Raw genomic sequence first — 17,273 nt, forward strand, 5'->3', positions numbered from 1 at the left:
CATATAAATAATACATAAAATACCCATACACATATGCTATTATTTGAGACGTAATGTGTCGATGAATTATATCGTTATAGTATACAGTAATCCTTATCTATATTATCTACTACATATTTCATTATATTCTCTGACCCATATGGAGGGTATCTCTGGTTCATATGGAGGAAGTTATATACAAATTTTCCGTATTATCTGTACGGCCTCATGTGGAGTGTGTTGATTAGGGGGCGCGCGCAGGGGAACGCCTTCTTCCATCTTTGTAAACAGTGAGTGCGCATGCGCCGTCTCATGCGCTGCACTCTAATGGAGGACATGTCTGATCTGCTATCGTCTTTTTCTGCGCCGTTTTTCTGAGTTTGCGCCCTCAACATCACTCAGCTGAGTCCGAGACAGCCGTGAGTAAACTCCTCTGCTCCTCTCCTGACACATACGATCGGGTATTTAAGTGTACGGACAGATTTCGTGTGTGTTTTAGTGTTTGAACGTCTGTGTTTACAGTAGTTAGCCAATAGGCTCGTCAAAGTTTGGAGCGGATCAATAATTCATGTAATAACACAGTTATACACTCCATAAAAAGTGTAATTACACTATGTGGAAAGATACAAGCGTGTGTGTGTCGCGCTAAAGAGGCGTGTTTGTCTGACAGGAGTAACTTTGTGTTCATTTGAGTGGCTTTAGCCGTCAGTGTGTGTTTGTTGTTGTTTTTTTAGCTGTCACTTTGACATATTTCGATGTCAGAAATTAAAATGTTCCTAAGCAAAACCTTATTTTGAGATCATGACAGATTCGTATATAAGATGGTGACTGGTTAAACACTCTAAACGATCAGATATTATATGTTTAAAGGCTAACGTCAGCTAGCATGCTAATATGAGTTTACAGGTGCTCCAACGTTTATAATAATAACTGTTATTAATTACCACAGTTCATTAATATTATTTGTATAGACTGTGAGCTTGAATGGGTCGAGGGTATATTTTTGCAAATGTCATTTTTATTTATTGCATAATGTTATTTTGAATAAAACTTATTTTATTTTAAGTTTATTTCTGCCAGTAAAGATTATGAGTACAGTATGTTGTCAATTGTCACATTTTTTTAGTTAATAAAATTTTATATCGTTTTAATTGCAAGTCTAATTACACAAATAATGACATTCAATTATTGTATTAAAATTTATATTTGTTTAGAATTAATCATTAGTTATATATTAGAAAGAGCTTTATTGCCAGGTATGTTCACACATACGAGGAATTTGTTTTCGTGACAGAGCTTCTACAGTGCAACAGGATTACAGAGACAGGACAAAAAACAGATAATAAATATATTTTTTTAAAAATAGAAGTAAGTAGTGAGTGCAAATATACAGATTGACAAGTGTATGTACATGTTTATTACTATATACAACGTTATATGTGCAGCTGTTATGTGCAAATTGGCCATAGGTATGATAACCGTTTTCAAGGTATACCGTGGTTTGGAAAAGTTAAGGTTTTAAAACCACCAACATTTACTCCTATAACATTTCTAAGTTATGTGTAAGATTTTTTATTGACTTTTTTTTCAGATTTTTAACACAACACAGTATCTCCAGCAGAAAAGATCTCCAAAGAGGCTGTTCATTCATCATTCATTTTCTTTTCGGCTTATCCCTTAATCTGTGGTCGCCACAGCGAAATGAACCGCCCAAAGATGCTGTTTTAAATTGTAAAGAAATCAGTGTTTTTGAAACTAATGAAGACAGCAGAAGTCAATGATTCATTTAAATTTGTCAGCCTGATATGTTTACCGATCCAAAATATTATAAATGTTTCTCAAAAGTTTTAGTTTTTTACCCAGACATTTTAAAAATAGCATATATTAGTAGTGATAGCTAATTACAGTAATCACAATATCATGAAACCATGATATTTTTATCCAAGGTTATCATACCGTCAGAAACTTATACCAACCCAAGGCATGGGCCAGTATAAGATTGTTATGGTATGATAACCTTGGATAAAAATATCACGGTTTCACGAAATTGTACGACTCTAAAATATGTTATTTTTAAATGTCTAGGTAAACACAGTATATTTTATTTTAAGACGCATTTAATATATTTTGGAACAGTAGCTTTTGATGTGAAGGGTCCTTTTCTGCTGGAGATACTGTTGCCCTAATAAACTAAATAAAATAGTTGAAAAAAACAAACATATATCATAGGAACGGTATATCAGAAAATTCTAGCGGTTTTAAATCCTTGACTTTTCCAAACCGCGATAAACCTTGAAACCGGTTATCATCCCATGCCTATGCCTAATTAGCTTTAAAGTAGTTTTCTATCCACCAGTTTATCTCAGCTGTGTGTGTGATTGTTGCATATGAATTTCCTTTGTTTCTTTCATTGTGTTTCTTTCATATTTATTTTTTGTATTTCTCTTACAGTCCAAGTGTCAGAATGGCTTCGGACTCGGTCTCTCAAAGCTCCCAGAGTCCTGCCATCAGGATCATGACCTTTTATCCCACAAAAGAGGAGTTCAAAGACTTCAACAGATACATTGCATATATGGAGTCGCAGGGGGCGCACAGGGCCGGGATGGCAAGGGTGAGCCCGCTATTTGTTGAACCGTATAAATTCATTCAGCTCAGATTACTGTGAGAAACATTTGTAGTAGGGTTAAACAATATATTTAATTTCAGCCTCGATATTGTCACACAAAAGTCACATTGCAAAGATATTCAATGTTGAGTGAATTATAGTTGACCAGGAGCTACAGAATTGTATTCAATCACTGTATTTATATGGAATTTATATGATTTATGCAAAAAAAAAGTCTTAATACAATTTTTGTCAGGATTTTATTCCAAATTTCTACATTTCAAAGCAAAAACAAGATTATTTCATGTATGATAATTTAGCTTGTTTTAAGGAAAAACCCAAAATTTTCACTTATTTCTCCTGATGGTGAAAACGAAACAATATTTTACTTGCACTAAGAATTTTTTTGATATGTGGACTAGAAACGGGACAAAAAAAGTAAGAAAAGCATATTTTAATAGTGATTATTCAATTGCGTTACCAGAAATCGCCGACAAATGCCTGAATACACAGGCAAATCAGTGCTCGTTCACGTGAGTAACAGTCACACAGTGTGAATTATCAAAGACGCAATCTGAGAGAATTTCAGATCAGTCGCCGATGTCTGTGAGATGTTTGGCATGCTAAATATCTGGAGCTGTCGACGATCAAATCATGCTGTGTGAAATGTGTTCTGATTGAAAATAACAGCAATCAGCAATTACCTTCAGCCAATGAGAGAGCAGCATCCACTTGCATAGGTACCTGCAGGCCAGCGGGAGGTTGTTGGAGAAGTTAACAGCGCTTATTTTCAGTTTATTTGGACCAAGAAATGGAAGAAAAACTAGTGGAAATTTGGCAGGAGCACTCGTGTCTGTTTGACGTGTCATGTGAGCAATATAACAAGAGGGTCAAAAAAGAAATAGTTAGGAGAAATATGAAGGAGAATTAGCTAATTGCCTTCAAACCCAGGTGAGCAAATATGTACATATTCTATCCCATTAAAGGCTTCTTTCTCCTTATGTAGTTAATAACAAATGAAATACTACTTGTTTTTGGTTGTGGGACGTAGTTTGGACAACGTTGCCGGCGAATCTTCGTATTTTAAAGTCATGCAATGTGAACCCCCCTGTCGCCGATCCATCTTGCAGTGTAAACAAAGCAGCGACAAAGCAGCCCAGATAGTCATGCAGTGTGAAAACATCTGCGACTACTTTGAAAATCATGCAGTCTGAACTCGGCATTAGACTCCCCAGAAAACCATCAAATAGTGCTATTCAAATTATATTTTGAATGTATTCATATCGCAATATTTATCTCAATAAAATAGTGTATGATCACTGGAAGTGGGATCATCTCATTGTTGTGTCTGTCTGTCAGGTTGTGCCACCGAAGGACTGGAAGCCCCGGCGCACATATGATGACATTGATGATCTGGTGATTCCAACCCCTATTCAACAAGTGGTGACTGGCCAATCGGGTCTCTTCACTCAGTACAACATCCAGAAGAAGCCAATGACAGTCCGCGAGTTCCGCAAAACCGCCAACACAGACAAGTGAGCAGAAAACACTGAACCATATGCAGACTCTTAAATTAGCTTCTTAAAGCGATAGTTCACTCTAAAAAAAATGTACTCATCCTCTACTTGTTCCAAACCTGTATGACTTTCTTTGCTGTGCTGAACACTGTGGATGTCAATGGCTGCTTTTTTACCAACATTCTTCAGAATATCTTATCTTGTTTTCAATTTAAATTTGGAACCATATAATTGTGAGTAAATGGTGAAAAAAAAAATCGAGTGAACTATCCTTTTAATAAATGTTCTTGCAGTCATCATGCAGGGTTAACTATTGTGCAATATTTTAAATTAAAAAAAAGTGTTTGTCTCTTCAATCTTTAATCAAAATATAAAGAAATTCTCCACCAATAAAGAGACCTCTTGCTTATTTAACTACACTGTAATTTAAAAGTCTGCAAACAATCTAGTTCTTAGATATTATAAATACTTCTTTTTCTTCTTCTTCTTCTTCTTCTTCTTCTTCTTCTTATTATTATTATTATTATTATTATTATTATTATTATTATTAAGTTCAAATCAGCTAAGAATGTTGTAGAAATGGATACATTTTTCAGAATTCTTTGGTTCAATTAAAGAACAGCGTTTATTTAGAAATCTTATGTGATATTATAAACGTGTTTCCAGTTAATTTATTCTTTTTATCTCTTATGTTGTGTTTTGGGTGTTTTCATCCACCATGAGGAGCTGTTGAGTCTTAATTTGCCCACAACTTTCTGTTGCAGCAGCAAATGGAGGGATTTTTGGTGACAAATCATATTTTGACACATATTTTGGAAAATACTTTAAAAAAAAATTTCAAAACCTCAATAAACTGTGGGCAACTTTTTTTATTATGTTCTTGGCTGTTTTTCCCCATTTACCACCATTATAATGACACTTTTTGATTGCAAAACCATAACACCATTTAATTATGCATTCTTGATTGTTGGTGGTGTGTTTATAATGGAAGTCAGAGGGCAAAAACAGCCACAAACAGTAACTAAGGAAAATACATTTTATCTGATGCTGGAAAAAGCCAATGCATCAAAGCCAATGGTGTTACTAATCTGTCCAAGACTACTGCGACTGTTCACAATTACCTTTTATTCATTCATTCATTTTTCTTTGGCCTAGTTCCTTATTTATCAGGGGTCGCCACAGCAGCATGAACCACTAACTATTCCAGCTTATGTTTTACGCAGCAGATGCACTTCCAGCCACAACCCAGTACTGGGAAACACCCATACACTCTCACATTCACACATGCACTCAAACACTACAGCCAATTTAGTTCATCCAATTAACTTATGGCACATGTGTTTGGGCTGTGGGGTAAACCGGAGCTCCCGGAGGAAACCAACGCCAACACGGGGAGAGCATGCAAACTCCACACAGAAATGCCAATCTGGCCCAGCCTGGACTCGAACCAGCGACCTTCTTGCTGTGAGGCAACAGTGCTAACCACTGCGCCACCGTGCCGCCCCTTATTACCTTTTATATTAAAATTAAATCATTTTGTTTGTGTATATATATATATATATATATATATATATATATATATATATATATATATATATACACAAACAAAATGAAAAATATATATACATTTGCTACAGCAGATTAATTTAGTGAATGTTTTCATCCTGAACATAATGAAAGGGTAGTAAATTTAAACAAAACACAAGGGTTAAGTAATGACCCAAAACTTAAACAGCAGTGTAAATCCGACTGAACAGGTCAAAATAATATCAGTAACTAATACAATTGACTACTTTTAAAAATACTGATGCACAATAATAACAAATGCTCTCCAAATTTAATGTCTAAAAATGGGTTCTGTATGACATTAAGAGGTAGCCTGTGAAGAACAGAAGGCTTTTTCAGGATTTCACTCATGGTTCTTTGATCAATATAAAATGATCTGGACTAATTAGGCAGAGCTGAAACCAGAAATTCTTATGATATCCAGCCCTACTTTTGCATTTGTTGAACTGTTAATGTGTTGACTTTGTCAATGTGTAATGTAACATTTCTCTTACACAACTTTAGGTTCTCTAATCCCAGATATGCTGACTTTGAAGAACTGGAGAGAAAATTTTGGAAGAATTTAACATTCAATCCACCATTATATGGGGCAGATGTCAATGGAACTCTCTATGATCCTGTGAGTAATCTGCCATTTTTGGGAACGAAATATGTTTGAGTTGGAAAGTGAGTTCACGAGGTCATAATAGGACTGTATGATGATTACAAGCATATGTGTGACAGGATGTGACGGAGTGGAATATTGGCCGCCTGAACACTATATTGGACATGGTGGAGAGAGAGAGTGGAATCACAATCAAAGGGGTGAACACTCCGTATCTGTATTTCGGGATGTGGAAGAGCACATTCGCCTGGCACACGGAGGACATGGATCTCTACAGCATCAACTACCTGCACTTTGGAGAACCCAAGTCCTGGTACTGTCATTGCTTGTGTCTAATATGTGTGTGTTCATGCATAATAGTGAGGAACATTACAAAAAAAATTACATTTTTTTAAATACGTGTTTTATTTAAACCAGGAGACTTTTTGCCAGATTCTTTAAAAAGAAACTGCCCATAAGAATAATTTTTTCAAAAACACTATCATTCAAAGTTTGGGGTCATTAAGTGTTTGTTTGTTTGTTTGTTTGTTTGTTTGTTTGTTTGTTTGTATTTTTAAGTGAGATTAAACAACAACAAAAATTTGAAATACGTTTCTTTAGCAGAAGTTCAGCATATTAGGATTATCAAGTATGATTATGTGACACCAAGGACTGGATTTACAGGGATTAGTACTTATTTAATTTATTTATCATGGTTTTGTGTTAATAATTAATTGACTTTATTCCAATTTTTTTATTAATTAATTTATTTGTTGTTTCTTTTATACCTCTCTTTATTTATTTTAGTTTGTCTGTTTATTTTAATTCATTTTTGATTTTATTAATGAAATTATTTAATCATTTCATGAAAGTACTTAAAATATATGTTATTTATTTGAATAATTGTACTATTATTTATATTAATCCAGTAAATACTTAAAATTAAATCACTTATTTATCATAGTTATCATAGGTTATCATAGTTTAATTTAGTCCCATTTTTATTTATTTATGTATTTATTTATTTATTTATTGTTTTATACTAACTTTTCAATTTTAGTTTGTCTGTTTATTTAAATTAAATTTTGATTTTATTAATAAATTATTTATTATTTCATAAAAGTCTATAAAATGTATGTTATTTATTTGAATAAAAATGCAATTATTTATATTAATCTTGTTTGTACTTTTAAATAATTGATTTATCATGGTTTTGTATTAATAATTCTATTGCTTTTTAATAAATTTGCCCCTTTTTTGTTTCTTTTATACTAACTTTTCTTTCTTTATTTTTTTGTATTGTATAATTAAATATTTTTTGTTTTAATAATTAAATATCTTTAGCCCAATGTATAATTATTTACTTATTTATTTATTTTCTTTTATACTAACTTGTCTTTAGTTATTTTAGTTTGTCTTTTTTATTTGAAATAATTTTTTTATTTTATTAATGAAATTATTAATTTCATAAAAGTCTATAAAATGTAAAAGTTATATATTTTAATAAAAGTAATATTATTTATATTAATCTAGGTAGTACTTAAAATTAATTCATTCATTTATCGTGGTTTTGTTATTAATAATTAAATAGTTTTAACCCTATTTATAATCATTAATTAATTACATTTTTTTTACTAACTTGTCTTTATTTATTTTTGTTTATCTATTGATTTGAATTTATTTTTGATTTATGAATGGAATTATTTTTATTATTTTCATTAAAGTCTATAAAATGTAAAAGTTATTGATTTTAATGAAAGTATTATTTATATTAATCTAGTTTGTACTTAAAAATAATTTATTATGATAAACATAAATAAATATTATTATTAATTAATTTTTCATGGTTTTGTATTAATAATTAAAATGTTTCTTTTATACTAACTTATCTTTATTTATTTTAGTTTGTCTCTTTATTTGTATTTAATGTTTTATTTTATTAATGTAATTATTTATTAATTGGTTAAAAAAATTATAATTTAAGGCTCTTTCTCCAAACATCTTCACGGACCCTCTAGCACTCCTTTGCAGTCTTCTCGGGGTCCCCATAACCTTGTTTAAAAGTCATATTTGATTATACTGTATTTTTAAACAAATAAATGCAACCTTGGTGATAAAGACAGACTGAAAAAAACAATAACATAAATAATATTTATACAGTGGGGTGGCACGGTGGCTCAGTGGTTAGCACTGTCGCCTCACAGCAAGAAGGTCGCTGGTTCGAGTCCCAGCTGGGCCATTTGGCATTTCCGTGTGGAGTTTGCATGTTCTCCCCATGTTGGCGTGGGTTTCCTCTAGGTGCTCCGATTTTCCCCACAGTCCAAAGACATGCACTATAGGTGAATTGGATGAACTAAGTGTATGGGTGTTTCCTAGTACTTGGTTGCGGCTGGAAGGGCATCCACTGCTTATAACATTATGCTGGAATTATGCTCGACCCCTAATAAATCACAGACTAACCCAAAGGAAAGTTGATTAATGAATGACTATTTATACAGTCAGATTTCAAAAGCATTATTACTTGATCTTGAATTGAAAATGAGTTCCTCTGCAGGTATGCTGTGCCTCCAGAGCACGGGAAGAGATTGGAGCGTCTTGCTAAAGGTACAGTGATCTTCTGAAAGCACATTATTAGTTTCTCCTCTTCAGCTACTCATCATCTTATTTTCATCCATGCAGGATTTTTCCCTGGAAGCGCCCAAAGTTGTGAAGCTTTCTTGCGACACAAAATGACTTTAATATCACCGTCAATTCTGAGGAAGTATGGAATACCGTTTGAGAAGGTTAGTTACTTCATACTTATCATTTAATGTCATACCTAGTTTCATCTCGTGGTTTGACCTCTTTCTTCTTGATTCATCAGGTCACACAGGAAGCAGGCCAGTTCATTGTCACATTCCCGTATGGATATCATGCTGGCTTTAACCACGGCTTCAACTGCGCAGAATCCACCAACTTCGCCACTCAGCGCTGGATCGATTATGGAAAGCTGGCAACATTAGTATGTTATGTTTCTGTACACAGTTTAAAGGGATAGTTCACCCTAAAATGACAATTTGCTCACTTTTTACTCACCCTCATGTTATTACAAAACATTTATGAGTTTTTTTACACAAAGGAAGATATTTTGAAGAATGCTGAAAACCTGTAACCATTGACTTCCATAGTAGGAAAAAGTCAATAGCCGCGTTTCCACTATCGTGCCTAAAGCGAGTGAGCCAGGGCGAGCCAAGGCCAGTCGCATTTCCACTATCACTTCCGGGGCGTAATCGGGCCAAAGCGGGGTTTCCTTGGGGCCAGCGTCCGGCCTTTTTCGGCCCGCCGAATACCTTGGGCCAAGGAGGGCCAACTGGGGCTTCGGGGCGGGGTTACGTACAAGGCGGAGTTTTCCTGTCAGGTAAAGAGGAGACAAGATGCTTTCTTCCCTTACATTTGTTTTGCTATCGCGCTTGATCAACTCACTAAGAAGAAGAAAAAATGGATAGCAGACAGTACTGGTCAGTACGTTTTTATGCATATATGCTACTTTAAGAGCAAGAAATGAAATACTTATCATCCGATTACATCCTTACAATCGATGGCATTAACAACAACACGGCATATATGATGGTATATGCAGCCAAAATCTGTGTTCGAAGTAAATGCTGCCGAACTCGAATGTCCTTATCCAGGGATCGCTGTCTGGCCTTACACCAACAGACCACAAACAGTAAAAAAGCTTCGCTTCGGTGTTCTCCATCTTCCAGCTCTCGTAGTGATGCCAGGTTGTGTTTGTGGTTATAATTTGAGTTTTTTGTTCCCGCTGAAGTGGGCGGGTTGTGTGACGGGTTGTGTGACGTTTGATTCGGGGGACGTTCTGGGGGCGGTGTTTGCGTGACACGCTGCAAGCAACTAGCCCGACAGTGGAAACGCGACATGATTTCGGCCTCATTTCTCAACCTCCCGGGCTATTGGCCCGGCCTGGCCCGATTAAAGCCCTGACTCGCACTGGCCCGATAGTGGAAATGCGGCTATTGGTAAAAGTAAAGTAAAGGCTGAATTTAAATTTTTGGATGAGATATCCCTTTAAATTTATTTTCAACTGAGTTGTTACGACCTTTTCAAGTATTTTTGTTTAATGACGTGCATCTCCTTCTCAGTGTTCCTGCCGGAAGGACATGGTAAAGATTTCCATGGATGTGTTTGTGCACAAGTTCCAGCCAGAACGATACAAACTTTGGAAAGCAGGAAAGGATAACGTCCCCATTGACCACTCGAAGCCCACACCAGAAGTGGCTGAAATCCAGAAAGAGAATGAGAAAGGAGAGATCAGCAATAGCAGCAGAGCAGAAACGCTGGAAGAGGGAGGAGAAGCAGAGGCAGGAGACCAGCAGAAGGCGAACACAGATGACAGAGAAGAGGACAAAGCTGAAGTGGTCTCTGAGAAGGTGGTGAAGAGAGAAAGCGATGCTGGAGAGGAGAAAGCAGACGCAGAGGTAGAGAAGACTGTGAAGGATGAAGAGCCCAGCAGCACGTCAGAACAGATCAGCAGGTTTGTAGAACAACATTTAATTTGATGTTTTCACGATTGTTTCTGTGATGTAATAGCAACTTTTTTTGTTCTTAGGTGTATTATTTTTATGTTTTTGACTCTGCTAAATCATAGCAATGATATGTTTGCAGATATTTAAAGAAACATGCTAAGAGAACACATTGTTTATCTGAAAAACAATGTTAAAGCCAGTCATTCTCCTTTGAAAATGTGCGTTCTGTGCTGGAATATCTGTAAGTTATATACTGGCGCCCCCAGTTTGCCGTGTGGTGGGAAAAAGCGTGTTTTATTTCAGTCATGAAGGCTGTGTTAATGTACGGATGTGAGCTCAGGGGACAGTGGCAGCCACTGAAATGGCATGCTGATTCAGAGTTACATGAGGTGGTTTTTAATTAGCAAATAATAAAGGTGTAACTGATCACAGTTGATCCGTGATTTGTACGAATCATAACCTAATGTTAGTTTTTAATTTATCCATCATTTGTAACGATCGCAGAGAGATCGCCTCTTGCGTCAAAAATATAATGATGACGGAAAAAGTTGTGGTGGGTTATTGGGGATGTGGTGGGTTTCTTAGGTTATTAAAGGTGTTTTCTGTCACTACTTGTTTAGCCTGCATTAATGATGTCAAAGTAAGCTGCACGTTTAATCATTAAAAGATCGGGATCTCAATACCCCCCCCCCCCCCCTACATAAATTATGAATGATGCTGATTTGCATATGATTATTAATCCTCCGAATCACTGCATTCAAATCTGTGTTTGAACAGTCTTTAGTCTTTTGAGTTAGTTATGGAGTTACAAACAGTCAAATAAGACAGAAGTACTGGAAAAACAGTTTATAGTTTAGATAAAAGCACATATTTTTATGGTGAAGTTTAAAATCACCATCATATGCATTTAACTTGACACTTAAAAATGAAAGTTGTAGGCAGTAATTACATTATTTAACCAATAGGGGGCGACAACCAGCCATCAAAATTATGCCACTGAATAATTCTTCAAAAATGATCATCTAGCAATGAAACAAAGTTTTCTGAGTGAATCATTGAATCATTCATTCATTCATTTTCTTTTTTGGCTTAGTCTCTTTATTATCTGGGGTCGCCACAGCGGAATGAACTGCCAACTTATCCAGCACATTTTTACGCAGCGAATGCCCTTCCAGCCGCAACCCATCACTGGGAAACATCCATTCACATTCATTCACACACATACACTACGGACAATTTAGCTTACCCAATTCGCCTGTACCACATGTCTTTGGACTGTGGGGGGAAACCGGAGCACCCAGAGGAAACCCACACGAACGCAGGGAGAACATGCAAACTCCATCACTGAATCATTTATTGAAAATAAGACTAAAATAAATATGAGTTGTACAAATTATAATGTTAGATTTATACATGTAGTGTTAACAGCAACAGTAGTAGTAACAGTGATTTTTTTTTTTTACAATATTTTACAAATTATTTTTATTCAGCTGATTATTTCTTCATTTTACTTCTATTAAAATTACAGTTTCAAATTTCTGTTTGTTAAAACCAAAAGTGTCTTACGGTGCTGTTCTTGTAATAAATGGAAAGCAAATTACATTTGTCCCCTCCCTTTTTAGCTGATCTGAAAAATGGTTCAATCCGGGACTAAAAAAACATGATCCGAACCATGAGATTTGTGAGATTCGTTACACCAATAGCAAATAATAAAAACATCACAAATGTAAACATTAGCTTTGAAGCTTAAAGTGTAAAGGCTCATTCACACTGAACATGTCTTAGTTTCTAAGCACACAGAATCAGCACAAACCAAGAGGGCATTTGGACACGGCCACTGAGTGCTCGTAAACAAGAAACTTGCAACAGTTGTCCTGCCTCCACGTTCTCCTGACTGGTCCACTACTGATAAGCTGCACTGCGTGTGAAATTTGAAGATCTTTTAACTTCACACGGCATCTAAAAAACACAGCCTTCACGTTTGCGATGCTTCAAAGGACTTGAGATGCAAATAAACAATATGATGAACAATATAAAAGTAGCACATTGGAAAGAGAAAACATGTTCTGTATGAACCACCCCTAAGGCTCGTTTCTGTTGGAGTCATCAATCTGGCAACCTGCAATGTTTGCAAATCCTTCTGCAATGTTTTAATATTCACCTGCAATACCTTGTTCATCCACTAGTGTTGATCCTACATACTGCACCTTTAATGACTTTCCGTGATGTTCCTTCTCTTCAAACAGCAGTAGTCCAAAGCAGAACGTGGGGCAGAAGAGGCTCAGATCCAGCACTGACAATGAAGCAAAAGACGACAATCAAGTAAAGGTAGAAGTGGAGGAGGTTGAAAAGAAGAAAGCCAAACTCAGCCAGAATGAAACAGACAACAACAAAGAACAGTCCGTCTCTGCTGACCCAGGTAGAGCTTCATGTACAACATATAATGCTTGTGTAATGCTTTTTTAGGCAATAATAAAACAGACAATGTGTGTATTTCTACAGTTGACGAGAAATCTGAGGAGACCATGGAGACAGACACGCCCCCACCACAACAACAAGAACATCAAGAGTGCATGGAGGCGGAGCTCTCTGCGTCAGACCCCACCTCCAGCAGTGACATCACAACACAGCAAAGAGAAGAAGAACCCAGCGACGTCACCTCTTCCACACAGTCCACAAACAGCGTGACTCTGGGCGGTGATGTTGCCTCTCAGCCTGAAGACGTCACTCAAAGCTGTGACGTTCAAATCAAGCCTGAGGACATCACTCCAACTGATCGCACTGATGCTCAACCGAGTGACGTCACGTCCCATCTGTGCTCCAGTGACATCACTGCTACTGACATGACTTCCCTTGTGTCTGTAAGCAGCAGTTACTCCTCTAAACACAGCGTTAGCTCTGCCTACACTTGTGATGGCACCACAAAACCCAGCGACAGCATCAACCTTAGTCCATGTGTGCCTAGCATTAATGTTGCCCATATTTCTGATGTCCAGCCAGAACCTAGTGACATCATCGTTAGCCTTAAACAGAATTTCAGTGCTAGCTCCACCTATACCTGTGACATTCAGTCAGATCTAAGCAACATCACCGTCGACCCTGAACACAAGCCCAGCATTAACTCCACCCACATCATCAATGTCCAATCAGAAACCAGTAACATCACCATCAGCTCGGAACACAAGCCAAGCACTAGTTCCACTCCTATGAGTGATGTCCAATCAGAAACCAGCTCTAAATATGAGCCTGGCAATAACAATGTTTGTGATGTCAAACACAGTGACATAACTGTGAGCCCAGTAAATAAGCCTGGCATTAACTCCGCTCACACATCTGATATCCAACCAGAACCCAGCGAATGTGAGTCCAGCACAAACTCAGACCACATCTGTGATGTCCAATCAGAAGTCAATGACATCACCATCAACTCTAAAGATGAGCCCAGCATCAACTTTGCACTCTCCTTTAATGTCCAACCAGAGCCCAGTGACAACACCATCAGCCTTACACATAAACCTGATATCAGCTCCACCAGTGCTTCTAATGTCCAATCAGGACCCGGCAACATCACCGACAGCCATATATATGACCCTGATTTTAACTCCACCCACACCTGTGATGTCCAATCAGAAGCCAACAACAGCCCTAAACACAAGCTTCCTATTAACTCTGCCCAGATCTATGAGGTCCAATCAGCACCCATCGACATCTCCATCTGCTCTAAACAGGAGACTAGCATTAACTCCACCCAAATTTATTATACCCAATCAGAACCCAGCGACATCTCCATCTGCTCTAAACAGGAGACTAGCATTAACTCCACCCAAATTTATTATACCCAATCAGAACCCAGCGACATCTCCATCTGCTCTAAACAGGAGACTAGCATTAACTTCACCCAAATTGATGATGCCCAGTCAGAACCCAGCGACATCTCCAGCAGCAATAAACAGGAGACTAGCATAAACTCCACCCAAATTTATTATACCCAATCAGAACCCAGCGACATCTCCATCTGCTCTAAACAGGAGACTAGCATTAACTCTACCCAAATTGATGATGCCCAGTCAGAACCCAGTGACATCTCCATCTGCTCTAAACAGGAGACTAGCATTAACTCCACCCAAATTGATGATGCCCAGTCAGAACCCAGTGACATCTCCATCAACTCTAAACAGGAAACTAGCATTAACTCCGCCCAAATTGATGATGTCCAATCAGAACCCTGCAACATCTCCATTAGCTCTAAACAGGAAACTAGCATAAACTCCGCCCAAATTGATGATGTCCAATCAGAACCCTGCGACATCTCCATCAGCAATAAACAGGAGACCAGCATGGACTCTGCCCAAATTGATGATGTCCAATCAGAAACCAGCGACATCTCCATCAACTCTAAACAGGAAACTAGCATTAACTCCACCCAAATTGATGATGTCCAATCAGAACCCTGCAACATCTCCATTAGCTCTAACCAGGAGACCAGCATTAACTCCGCCCTAATTTATGATGCCCAATTAGAACCCAGCGACATCTCCATTAGCTCTAAACAGGAGACCAGCATTAACTCCGCCCAAATGTTCGATGTCCAATCAGAACCTTGCAACATCTTCATCAGCTCTAACCAGGAGATCAGCATTAACTCCACCCAAATTGATGATGTCCAATCAGATCCCAGCGACATCTCCATCGGCTCTAAACAGTTGACCAGCATTAACTCCGCCCAAATTGATGATGTCCAATCAAAACCCAGTGACATCTCCATCAGCTCTAAAAACAAGCCCAGCATTAACTCCACTCAAATTGATGATGCCCAATCAGAACCCTGCGACATCTCCATCAGCAATAAACAGGAGACCAGCATTAACTCCACCCAAATTGATGATGTCCAATCAGAACCCTGCGACATCTCCATCAGCAATAAACAGGAGACCAGCATTAACTCCACCCAAATTGATGATGTCCAATCAGAACCCTGCGACATCTCCATCAGCTCTAAACAGGAGCCCAGCATTAACTCCGCCCAAATTGATGATATCCAATCAGAACCCTGCAACATCTCTATCAGCTTTGAACACAAGCCCAGTATTAACTCCGCCCAAATTTCTAATGTCCAATCAGAACCCAGCGATTTCTCTATCAGCTCAAGACACAAGCCCAGCATTGACTCCACCCAAATGTATGATGTCCAATCAGCGCCCAGCGGACTCACCATCAGCTATAAACAGAAGACCAGCATTAACTCCGCCCAAATGTATGAGGTCCAATCAGAACCCAGCGACTTTTCTGTCAGCTCTAAACACAAGCCCAGTATTGACTCCATTCACATGTATGATGATGTCCAGATGAAATCCAGTAACTTCATGGTCCGCCGAACTCCCGAACCCACCTATAAGATCATCCCAGAGCCCAGCAGCAGTGTGAGTGTAAATGTGTCAGAGTCAGGCTTGAGCTCTGTGTTAGCGAGCGTCAGTCAGGGCTCAGTTCAACACATCTTCCAGAGGACACTGAGTCCTGCCGAGGTGCTGCACGTCCACAGCTACGCTAAAGGAGATTACAGCGATATTGAGCCACGCATTCAGCATGAGAGAGACAGTGATTCTGATAGCGAGTCTCAAGAGGACAACAAGGTGCGTACAATGCCTGCTTTCTCGATGTTTAAGCACTAAAGTATTAGACCAGGCATGGGCAAACTCGATCCTCGAGGGCCGGTGTCCCTGCAGAGTTTTGCTCCAACACTAATCAAACACACCTGAACACCCTAATTAGTGTCTTCAAGATCTCTAGAAAGCTACAAGCAGGTGTGTTTGATTAGGGTTGGTGCAAAACTATGCAGGGACACCGGCCCTCCAGGATCGAGTTTGCCCATCCCTGTATTAGACTATAGCAGAGATTCGATATTTTTGAATGGATGACATTGCTATGGACCCTTTTCACAATGGGAGAGTATAACAAATAATTTTTTTGCTATACTATTTGCTGAAATATTAAAAGAAAAACTCCACGATGGCGTCCTCAAGACTTTCAGAAAAAGGAAAACAATAGTGTGAGACTGATAACGACAGCCAGAAGAGAGAACAATGTCAAATTTATTGTCTTGCCCCATATACACTGCATTACAAACACCTCAGGCAAGTGGTCATTCATTTTTTGTAATTTTATACAAAGGTGAAATGAAGAGTTCAGATGCAAAAGCCGCTAAACGTCACTTCCGCCAAACATGAGGTAATGACATTGAGTGAATGCTTTAGGCTGGTACTACATGTTCACCATATAGATTTGCTTCTAATCATCCAAATCCCAGCGTCAGCGCATTCAGAAATAATAGTTTGTTGGCAAAAGCCGCTAAACGCCACTTGCCTTTGACAGCAAAAACCGCTACATCCCGAGAACCAATCAGAAACCCTGAATCGAATCATGTTTTCAATGTAGCAGCGCTCTGATACGCTGACTTTCATCACCCACACCTGTGATGTCCAATCAGAAGCCAACAACAGCCC

At 37.9% G+C, this 17,273-nt stretch overlaps 1 protein-coding gene across 2 annotated transcripts in view; it reads left to right on the forward strand.

Annotated features, from left to right (window-relative positions):
• Positions 1-299: 299 nt before the first annotated feature.
• The window catches only part of kdm4aa (lysine (K)-specific demethylase 4A, genome duplicate a), a 44,833-nt gene continuing 27,859 nt past the window's right edge, over positions 300-17,273 (forward strand). Inside the window, exons 1-11 of one of the 2 annotated variants that reach the window (XM_056459361.1) lie at positions 300-398; positions 2,431-2,590; positions 3,944-4,119; positions 6,172-6,286; positions 6,391-6,584; positions 8,805-8,854; positions 8,930-9,033; positions 9,114-9,251; positions 10,390-10,781; positions 13,020-13,192; positions 13,276-16,403. In XM_056459361.1, the coding sequence (XP_056315336.1) occupies positions 2,444-2,590; positions 3,944-4,119; positions 6,172-6,286; positions 6,391-6,584; positions 8,805-8,854; positions 8,930-9,033; positions 9,114-9,251; positions 10,390-10,781; positions 13,020-13,192; positions 13,276-16,403 (4,617 nt within the window). In that variant the 5' untranslated portion in view covers positions 300-398; positions 2,431-2,443. The remainder of the gene's footprint in view (positions 399-2,430; positions 2,591-3,943; positions 4,120-6,171; positions 6,287-6,390; positions 6,585-8,804; positions 8,855-8,929; positions 9,034-9,113; positions 9,252-10,389; positions 10,782-13,019; positions 13,193-13,275; positions 16,404-17,273) is intronic. The other variant, XM_056459362.1, reaches the window with a different exon arrangement.

This window comes from Danio aesculapii, chromosome 6, assembly GCF_903798145.1.
Source record: "Danio aesculapii chromosome 6, fDanAes4.1, whole genome shotgun sequence".
Lineage (NCBI taxonomy): Eukaryota > Metazoa > Chordata > Actinopteri > Cypriniformes > Danionidae > Danio > Danio aesculapii.